The sequence below is a fragment of the Haplochromis burtoni genome, unplaced genomic scaffold (genome assembly GCF_018398535.1).
Source record: "Haplochromis burtoni strain Fernald_Lab_line unplaced genomic scaffold, NCSU_Asbu1 Contig_9, whole genome shotgun sequence".
Taxonomy (NCBI): domain Eukaryota; kingdom Metazoa; phylum Chordata; class Actinopteri; order Cichliformes; family Cichlidae; genus Haplochromis; species Haplochromis burtoni.
The window spans coordinates 2,401,662-2,412,303 of NW_024582370.1; the positions used below are offsets into that span (position 1 = coordinate 2,401,662).

A 10,642-nucleotide genomic window follows, 5' to 3' on the forward strand; every position below is an offset into this window, starting at 1 on the left:
CCTGTATGGTGCTCTATATTAGTGATATTACAGTGTGCGTGTGGGTTCACGGTCAGTAACATTTGTAGTTCATGCTTTGTTATCTTTGATGTTTGGGCGTGTGTTACAGTACATTTTGAATTTTCAAATTTAAACTTGATGCCCTTCTAGCCAAGGTCTGGGTCCATTCAAGCCGAAACCCCTGGGTGTTGCCTTGTACAACAATAGAAAGCAGTGGCGTTGCCTTCCCTACCTCACGTAGCTTCTCATAGAATGGGAGACTTTATTCATGAGACAGAAGAGATTCATTCACAGCACCCAAAACTGGGTTTACTTTTAAGATAAATTCTCCATTTCCTTAGTTTTATCTCCACCATTCAGACCAGTCCTTTCTTGAGACTGTGATTTCCCTCTGCTTCGCCCTTGCTCACACATTCGGTAAAACCATTTCTGTTTTGATTATACGGTTAGATTTCCAAGTTGCGTCTTGCAGAGAATACGGCCAGCAGGCTAACACACACACACACACACACACACACACACACACACACACACACACACAGATCCCGTTTTATCTTGTATTTATCCAAAGCTCCCTTGTATTCGCTCCTGTCTGACAAAGAAGATCTCACTCATCACATACAATCTGTGATCAGAGTCAAGGTGTGGTTTGATCCATGAACCAGGATGCCATGTAAGATTGAGTTTCACAGAGGTTTCATGTACCATGCAGACTCTTTTCCTTATGGCTACACAGTTTAAACAACCCCCTCCACTACAGACATTTATCCTTCTCGGAAATGAACTCCTCGTTAACAGACATGGTTTGAGGTTACACCTCAGCTCCACCAGCGACACTACTTTGATCTCTTTAGGAGTTTCACAGTGCTATACATTGTATGACTTTATCAATTGTGCCTCCTTTGACCTCCCACATAGCTGTGCAGTGTGAAGGAGTGTGTGTGTGTATGTGTGTGTTTAGAAGTAGGTATTGAGAGTGAAGGACAGGAAGATTGTATGTCTGGCTTTCTATCTTCTGCCGGGGGAAAAACAAAAAAACTTTTAGCAGTAGGACCCAGAGGATTTCTCTCGGGGGGAAAATCGACCAGCACACCTTTATGATTTCTGAGGCTGGACAAAGATGTGAAAAAACTTGTTGATTACTGTAAGAAAAAAAAGTAGAGCTATGAGCAATGTCATTGGCTACTTAGAGTCTGACAGGAAAATGGAATGGCTCTTGAGGTCAGAGTAGAGTCAACTATAAATGTATTATAACTGACAACACCTCTACTGAGTTAACTGCTGCAGCTGCACGGTGTCATTAGTCATCTCTGCAGGGACAACATGAGCGCTTCTGTTGCTGTATACAGGAGCATTTACACGGAGGACCGATTCAAACAGGCTTACGGCTCTGACGATAACGCCAGTGGAAGCTTGCGGCTCCGGGAAAAACTCGCAGGGAGGTGCAGGTGTTCAAAGCGAGCCTGCCTTCACCTGTTGAGGGAGAGAGTGCCCATTTTCAGCTGGCTGCCAAGATACAAGCTAAAGAAATGGATTCTAGGAGATACCATAGCAGGACTCACAGTCGGTATTCTTCATATTCCTCAAGGTGAGAGAACACTGCGTCGAGAAAAAGAAAAACGTTTGCGTTAGAATTAATTACTTGGAGCTTCTCTCGTACTTTAATTTTTTTAAATTTAAAATCCTACATTGCCAAAATTTAATATTAACAAAAAAAGCATCTCACGACAAAATATAGTTCATTATTAATACTGATACTTTGAAATAAATTTATTTTGAGCAAGTATTTCAAAAATGTTTCAACTGTAAACTTCAAACTTCTTAAATGTACATTTACATAGTTGGTGTCTGATCTGGTCACACTACACCTTCATCGCCTTAGTGTGAAGAACAGGAACAGATCGTAAATTCCTAAATGAAAGAGAAGCAACACACCATTAACTGTCCTTTCCTTCTCTCCTTCTTCTTTCCCCCCCTCTAAACAGGCATGGCCTTTGCTCTACTCACATCCGTGGCTCCGATATTTGGTCTTTACACCTCTTTCTTTCCTGTTGTCCTTTATATGTTTTTTGGCACGGGTCGCCATGTATCCACAGGTAAGATGTTAGTCCACAGGGTGTCTATTTATTCACAGAGAAGTGTATAAGATGAAATTCAATAATCTGGGACAACAGCAGGGTCATAATCAGATGTAACCCTCACATACTGTGCATATTTCATGCCCTCTCTGTAAGTTTTGATGAGGTCAAGAACTTCCACGTAATAAGTGTCTATACTGAATCTCGAACAACAGATCTCTGTAAAATACCCTGCATGTCATTATTAAACGGAACCTTAATCTTTTATTAATGTTTCAGAGAGCAGGTGGAGTGTTTTTGTTTGTTTGTTTGTTTGTTTGTTTTTATGTCCTGTTTTATAGCAGCAATAATTATTTGAATAGGGCCAGAACATTCTAGAGCTGTTGGGATTTACTATATAACCATGTAAAACTATTACAATTAAAAAGCCATTACAATCATAACTACCATCTATATCATCAGTATTTATTAAAAAACAACTATTTTGTTTATTGCAAACTACTGAGTGCATTCGTTGAAATTTTATAATCATATGAAACTCACAATGGTTCTATTGATCTTGGTTGTAATCTCACTTATCTCAGAATATATATTAGATTCTTTTATGGCATTGCTCGTGCTTGCAGTTGCAGATTTAATGACCTCTGGGCTTCTGTGCACCTTAAATGGTTGCTGCTACACAGTTTTCCTATTTCACAGTTTCAAAGAGCAGCTGGAGTCTGACACCAGGGGAACCTGGGTAAATGTGATGAACAAAGGCAGTTGTTGGGACAGTCAATGTCCCCCTTGAACCACCAGTATCACATAAAAATACACACAGACAGTTTCACAATTTGAAGATTCCCTAAAAACACCATTTCCAATGTCTCAAAGATGCAGGTCAAATTTGACCAAGCCTTAAATATACTGAATCTTCTAGCTTGTAAATAATATATTTCCCTTTTTTGTGTTTTGGTTAATTTTAGGAAAAGTCATCACATTTCAGGCTATGAAAAACAGGTCAATGTTACCCCACCTGTATGTGAGGGTTAAATGATTTGAAGCATATATCTTGGAATTAAAGTCAGATTACTTTTATATTGCTTTATGGATATGTTTGGCCTCTTTTCAGGGACCTTTGCTGTAGTGAGTTTGATGACTGGCTCTGTGGTGGAGCAGCTGGTTCCCAGTCCTCTGGAGATTAACTCAAGTTCTTCTGAAGCGAGTGACTTTGAAGCCCAGAGAATTGGAGTGGCCTCAGCTATAGCACTTCTCTCAGGAATTATTATGGTAAAACAGACACAGAAAGTCAATAAAGTGAAATAATAGTGTATGTGTGTATCAAACTCACAGTGTTACATTAAACTCTTTTCGCCCAGCTCTGCATGTTTGCTCTTCAGCTGGGATTTCTCTCCACCTACCTATCTGAGCCAATTGTTAAGGCCTTCACCAGTGCTGCCGCCTTCCATGTCACCATCTCACAGCTGCAAAGCATGCTGGGCCTGCGGCTCCCTCGCCACACTGGGGCCTTCTCTCTCTTCAAGGTAAAAAGCAGTGCTTCTTGGTGAAGAAGAAGTGTTCTCATTGGAGCAAAGAGTTATTTTTGTAGTCTTATCACGGTCTTGTGTGCTCAGACTTTAGCATCAGTGATGGAAAACCTGCCTCACACTAACATGGCGGAGCTGCTGATCTCTTTGGTGTGTTTGGCCATCCTGGTACCAGTTAAGGAGCTCAACATGCGTTTCAAGAAACGTCTCCGAACACCTATCCCTGTGGAGATCCTCACGGTTAGTTAACTAGCTTTGTGAACGCTAAAGATATATTTAATAATTTACAGTTGTAACTCTGACTTTATGCTTCAGGTGATTATTGCCACAGGTGTGGCTTATGCCTGCTCACTGGACTCCACTTACAACATTGAGATAGTTGGCCATATCCCTGCTGGGTAAGCTTTTAGACTTAAATTTAAAAATAAAATAAAATAAAAGACTGATTCATTCGGTAGTTAAAAGTGCTCTGACTAATTTTCACAAATCTTGTGGTCTTCAGATTCCCGAGGCCACAATTGCCTGCCTTTCACATGTTCCCTGCTATTGCTGGGGACACAATAGCCATAACATTTGTTGGCTATGCTGTGTCCGTCTCACTGGCAATGATTTATGCCGATAAACATGGATATTCTATACACCCCAACCAGGTAAAATGTAGGAATGTCACTGCTTGATTCTTGCAAATCTGTCAGGTATTTGGACTGAACCTGTGTTTTATTTCAGGAGCTGCTGGCTCATGGGATCTCCAACACAGTGTCATCCTTTTTTACCTGCTTCCCTAGCTCAGCCACTTTAGCCACCACTAATATACTCGAGAGTGCTGGAGGATACACACAGGTAGCATACATGATATTCAGTTTCCACTAAGAGTTCTCACCAAGGAGCAGAAAATGTGACACCTGATGTTATACTGATGTTATACTGATGTTATAATAGGAGCAGAAAAACATGCTTCAATTTCCAAACAATCTGCACAGAGAATACAAAATGCTAATTTTACATTTAACATAGAAATCCTTGTATCTTTTGGTGTATTCGTGCAGCTCTCTGGGTTGTTCACTAGTCTTGTTGTCCTGATTGTTCTTCTGCTAATTGGACCACTGTTCTACTTCCTACCCAAGGTGAGCTTAAATATGTGTCTCAACAACCTTTAGAGAAGGAGAGGGGGCAAGTTCACTTATCCTATCCTTTGTCTGTGTCTGTAGGCAGTCCTGGCATGCATCAATGTTACCAGCCTCAGACAGATGTTCCTGCAGTTCCAAGACTTACCTGACCTGTGGAGAATCAGTAAAATTGACTTTGTAAGGCCACTTAAAAGCAAGCTATAACACGATAAGTGTTTCTCACCTCTGAAGACAAATAAATACCAGAAAACTGAAGAATGATTATTTAATGCAGCCAGAATCTTTATTTATTTTAAAACACTGCAAATAGACATATAAATAGCTATCTCAGGGATTAAATATATAGATAAACTTCTGTACGCTGCCAGAAAGGACTATTGCGCTGGTCCGGCCCACATGAGATCAAAGTGTAATGTAAAATGAGCTTGGCATCCCTGCTCTACATCATCAGGAGGATTTCTTTTTTAACCATAACCTGCTTTTGTTTGTTTATGATAAAAAAAAACAACCCTCTGAGCAACAAATTGAACAAAAATGCTGGCAGTAGCAAACATGATACAAGTTAAAAAAAAATATATGCAAATTGATATTTTAATTTCTATTTTTTTTTTTTAAAAAAGGTCTGAAGATTAAATAAATGCTCCAGTTTAAAAAAATGAGAATTTTCTGGCCATTTTCATATAGTTCAGGCTTTACAGGGTTAAAGCCTCATGTCATATTGCTGGGTTTTTCCTCAAATTTCCAGAATTGCAGCAGAAGTTCTTGCTGGCAGTGTGGAGATAGAAGACTGGCCTCATAGCTGTCATCCAGACTTCTAAGTAATTAGTGCAGCAACTAAAGTAACTTTAAGAATTAGTGACACAGATTTCCTTGGTCTAGTGAACATTTTACACAGGTGGAGTGAAGTATATTATAATGTTTAATTTAATCATGCAGGATAAAAGTATCTCCAGCTTTGAACTGTGTCAAAGTATGTGCCATTTAAAGAAATGCTGTGAATATTTTTCCATGCACGTCTTCCATACTTTGTAATACTAACACTCAATTATTCCAAGTTCATTTGACAAATTGATGTCACCTGTACTGTCTTTAAACAATAAGTGCGGCATCATCAGTTGCCAGACTTTTTGAAATAAACACTGCCTGAAGCCAAGAAGCATTAATCAGGACCCTGGAATCCTGACCTACTGGAACACGGGGAGCACATCACATAAATTGCTTGATCCTTGCACCTTCGCATTAATTGCTAGGCTAGAATTAATCATAATTTATATCCTGTTATATCCTGACAAGACAATGCATTATTGTGTCTCTGTTTGTGTGTAGATGGTTTGGCTTGTAACTTGGCTCTCTGTGGTGATACTCAATGTGGACCTTGGCCTGGCTATCGGGGTGGTCTTCTCTATGATGACTGTCATCTGCCGCACACAAAGGTACATTTTCCATTCCCTCTGCACAAATACCATAGTGCAATCCAGCAAAAGCACTTATAAGGGAAAATGTGCACATCTGGAAGGTTAAAAATAAAACTCACATAAACACAAACATCATACTTCATGTATGTAAGTAGCATATGTGGTCTATCATAACTTATTATATTAATTTAAAGTTTATGATTTAACAGGGCTGGTTGTTCAGTGCTTGGTCGGGCCAGCAACACAGAAATTTACAGACCTCTGGAGAACCATAACAAGGTGAGCGAGGGTTACTTCTCTTCTTTGAAATATGAAAATGAGCAACCAGCTCCAGAAATATACAAACTTTCTCTCACCCTGTCAATATCTCGTCAAATTTGCATGTGGATTTGCAGTATGAATATCCAAGAATACAGGTGATGCATTTCTATTTTTCTTACAGTGCTACGAAGTGCCTGGAGTGAAAATCCTGACTTACAACGGGCCCATTTACTACGGCAACCGTAGCTTCTTCAGGGAGGAAATGATTAGGCTGCTGGGCCTGACACCAGAGAAGATCCGCAGGCGGGAGAAGGCCATAAAAGCCCTGGAGAAACGGGAGAGGGAGACCACTGTCAGCACTGTGGTATGATTATTTCTATTCCTCGTTAATCTGAGTCACAAAATATAAAAAAAAAAAATAGAGTACACATACATGGTAAAAATACAAAATACTTCAGTAACTTTCCGCTTCCCCCTGTGTTTTTTTGTAGGAAAGAGGGATTGCAAACACATCGTTTTCCTCAGAAAATGAGTTCTTCAAATCAGGTAAGCAATGACTTTGTATAAGTGTATGCTAAGTAAACAATTCTAAATACAACTGCTATTTCATGAATTTAAAAAAAAATATCAAGAGACTTTTTCACACCATATTAACATTTTCTGAAGACGTTCTTGTATTGCAAATAGTTTGAACTTTCAAATGAATACATTTTTTCTGCAGAAACATCTGAAAGCTATGACCAGGCAGTGTTAATCGATTGCAGCAGCGTGATATTTGTTGATGTTGCTGGAGCAAGACTCCTGACACAGGTTAGTCGGTGAAAGTAAGACCTAATTGAAAACATTGAGCCTGAATTACACCATGTCACCGTAGGCTTTTCCTTATTTCTTGATGCATTGTAATCAGTGCAATTTATTGCTTTCCCCCCCTTTAGATGTGTACTGAGTGCCAGAAAGTTGGAGTTCATGTATATTTGGCTAACTGCAATGGTGAGGCCCATGTACCCCAAATATTTTATTCCTAATTGTTTTCTTTCTGCTTTATTCTGTGCAAACTTTTATGTAGAAGCTTTCATATTTTCTAGAGAGAGTATACATGCTGACCGCTTGTTCTCTGTGCACAGAGAGTGTTTTAAAGATCCTAACGTCCAGTGGGCTGATGAAATACATGAATCCACAACATATCTTTGTCACCGTCCACGATGCTGTGGTGTATATCCAACAGCAGAAGGTAAATGTCAGAGTATTTTATAAATAGATGAGACTTTAAATTCTGATGATAAGAACAATGATGTTAACTATCTTGTCTGTTGCAGGAAAAACCTTCAGCGAACACCACGACAGTTTGGGTATGAGGCTGAAGGAAGGTGATGAGTTATGTTCCCCTCAACCAAGTGTTGAGCGCTAAAATGGCAGAGACCATTTTAGCTGCTGTAATAGCTAAGACTGTACTTGCCAGTGTTTGAAAGGCGCAGTAGCCTGTTGTAGCATGAAGTCTTTTTTTTTTTTTTTGAACCTTTATTTAACCAGGAAAAGTCCCATTGAGATTAAAAACCTCTTTTTCAAGGGAGTCCTGGCCAAGAGGCGACAACACGTTGAAATTACAAAGTTACATACTTATTATAAATAACAATTTAATTTGTGTTAACTTCTTACATGATAGTTTTACCATGTTTTTTATTTTTCAAATATCAGACTGACTGCCAAACTTAAATCAAAATCAAATCAAGCAGAAGGAATTAGTCCACAACACAAAACCCATCAATACAAAACAATAAAAAAAATGATATATATGACTGACATGAATTGTTTTCGCCCGTTTTTTTTTTTTTAGCTGTTGTATAATTTTGTATTTTTATTGTTGTATATGATGTATTTTGGCATGTTATCAGCATTGGTTGTATTTATTTTTTGTTGTTTTTAATACAAATGCATTTCATGCACATTGTATATATTTTTCTTTTACTATGCATATTTATACATTTTGAAATCTGTGCTTCAGTATGCAGTCATGTACAGTAGATAGCACTGCAACTCCAGAAAGACTGAATAAAAGACTTTAGGAATGAGCTGCGGCGACTGTGCCACCCAGTGGCTGTTCTGACAATGAATACATCTTACAAACAAAACCTGGAGCATTTTAGTGAATAAAAACATGCAATAAATAGAAGTAAAACGTCATCTGTAGGTTTCTAAATCAATGTATTGATTAGCAATAGTTATTAAGTGTGAAGACTTATACTTTTGAAGGAAAACGGTGTGGAATGTGAAGAATGCCACTCTCTGAGATTTGGAAGGGGGGAAAAGAGCAGTCTTTGTACTTTATCAGCCATTGTAAACAAGGCTGTCTGGACTGAGAAAGATTAAAAAATACTACAAAGTCTCATAGCAGCAGAGAAAATTATATTTTAGTATTATAAAAAAATGAAAACAAACAAACAAACAAACAAACCCAAAAACAATTGGAGAAAAACAGGTTATTAATCTTGCAGATTACTGGTTAATTTATGATACAAAATGCAGTTTTCACTGGAAATACATAAACATGCCACTTTTATTCTGGTATGTGTATCTGTCTTTACTTTCAAAACGCAGACATATTCTAAAAAATGTGATGAAATCTGCTATATATACAATAACTGAAAGCATCTCACACTGTTATGCTGCCCTCTGCTGTCCGACGGGTAAAAACCTCCCTGCTATCACATTCTTGTTACCTTGACCTGATAAAACTACATGTAGTGAGAGTCAAAAACCAGGACAAAAAAACAAAAAACCCTAATTATTTCCTTGCTTGATGTTGGATAGCCAAGTTATTAATTTTTTCCTGTGCATATTTCAAAGGGCCCTTGGGATACCGTGCCCTTTGGGTTTTCCCTTTAAAGCTCAAGGAGTGTTTTACTAATTAGTAGGAAGTTGTCCACTTTAATTAGAACGCCATACACAAGGCTGTGGCCAAATGTTTACTTAAGCCCGATTCTACACTCAGGCCTGCCTACACACACACACACACACACACACATACACACACACACACACACACACACACACACACACACATTTTCCAAAGAATAAATCTAAATCAAAATAAAAGTAACACTGGAAAATCCCCCAGGAATTTCAGCGATGTAGTGATCAAACTCAGATTTAAATGAATACCTGTTTTAAGATAATCTGCAAACATGGAAAACTGGAGGCGTGCAGAAGATAATTCATATAAGCTGACTTGACTACTGAGAGGGAAAAATAAGGTAATTTTCTCCCCACGCTTTGAGTACCATTATGGCAGCAAAGAAAGAAAACCAGGAACAAGAAATAAAGTGGATTATAATTGAAACGTATCTGGTAATAACAGGAATTTGAAGATAAAGAGCGTAAATTAAAATAAAAATAAATATGCTGGAATTCACTTCATAGCTGGGATAGGCTCCAGCGCCCCCCCGCGACCCTGAAAAGAATAAGCCGAAGCGGATGGATGGATGAATTCACTTCATAAACATGCAACTTGTATTGCATTTTTGTCTGATGTTTTATTTCCACCTTGTGGTCAAACGTTGGAGCAGCAGTCAGTCTGCGGGTGTCTAGCCTGAGAAAATGGTCACGTGCTGCTCCATCGTCATCAGTGGTGATCTGTTCTAACCCTCGGCAAAAATTCACAGACGACCCCTCCCATCTCCGTTGTAGGGCCCTCTTAGGGAGGCCAGGTTTCTCATACTATCCTTGCAAAATTTGCACATTGCCACTGCTGCAGTTTAAAGTTTGTGAACTCTCTGGCCTGAGGCCCCGAGGTGTTGCCTGTCTTGCCAGGTGGGAAGCCTCTAGTTGCCATTTATCCTAGTGAAATTGAATGTCTATAGATCAGGCCCAATGATGGCACGGAAATATTGTTAAAGAGCAAGAAAACAGAATTTGATTTAGCTTGAGGTGGCGCTAGTTTTAACTGCTTGTCTCCAGGGGGCGCCACTACTCCAAAGATACATTATAGGTGGCGACACGATTAACAGCAGTGTGTTAATTATGTCAGATGAGATCTCCGCCTAATCACGTTCACTAACTAGCGCCCTTCCCCCTAATATTTACCAATAGGTAAATGTTGGATTTTTATTTATATATTTATTTAGTCAGAGACTGAAACACCCTCGCTGCAGGAAGGAGCGCTTTCACAGATCATTCATCCCAACAGCAGTTAGACTCTATAACTCCTCAATCACGATGTCATAAGTCACTGGACACTG

General features: G+C 39.0%; 1 protein-coding gene across 1 annotated transcript; it reads left to right on the forward strand.

The window, feature by feature from the left end:
* Positions 1–1,216: 1,216 nt before the first annotated feature.
* Positions 1,217–8,048, forward strand: slc26a10 (solute carrier family 26 member 10). The gene is made up of 18 exons (XM_005914763.3): positions 1,217–1,588; positions 1,986–2,096; positions 3,190–3,347; positions 3,437–3,601; positions 3,692–3,844; positions 3,920–4,002; positions 4,107–4,254; positions 4,331–4,444; positions 4,651–4,728; positions 4,813–4,908; positions 6,058–6,164; positions 6,356–6,425; positions 6,589–6,771; positions 6,899–6,953; positions 7,129–7,217; positions 7,343–7,397; positions 7,532–7,638; positions 7,724–8,048. The coding sequence occupies exons 1-18, from the start codon at positions 1,324–1,326 to the stop codon at positions 7,760–7,762; spliced, it is 2,076 nt and encodes a 691-aa protein (XP_005914825.1). The 5' UTR covers positions 1,217–1,323; the 3' UTR covers positions 7,763–8,048.
* Positions 8,049–10,642: the final 2,594 nt, after the last annotated feature.

Coding starts and splice junctions, on each gene's coding strand:
- slc26a10 (XM_005914763.3), top strand. CDS start 1,324: ATGAGCGCTTCTGTTGCTGTATACAGGAGCATTTACACGGAGGACCGA. Junction 3,348..3,436: donor TTCTCTCAGGAATTATTATG/GTAAAACAGACA, acceptor CTTTTCGCCCAG/CTCTGCATGTTTGCTCTTCA. Junction 6,426..6,588: donor CTCTGGAGAACCATAACAAG/GTGAGCGAGGGT, acceptor TTTTTCTTACAG/TGCTACGAAGTGCCTGGAGT.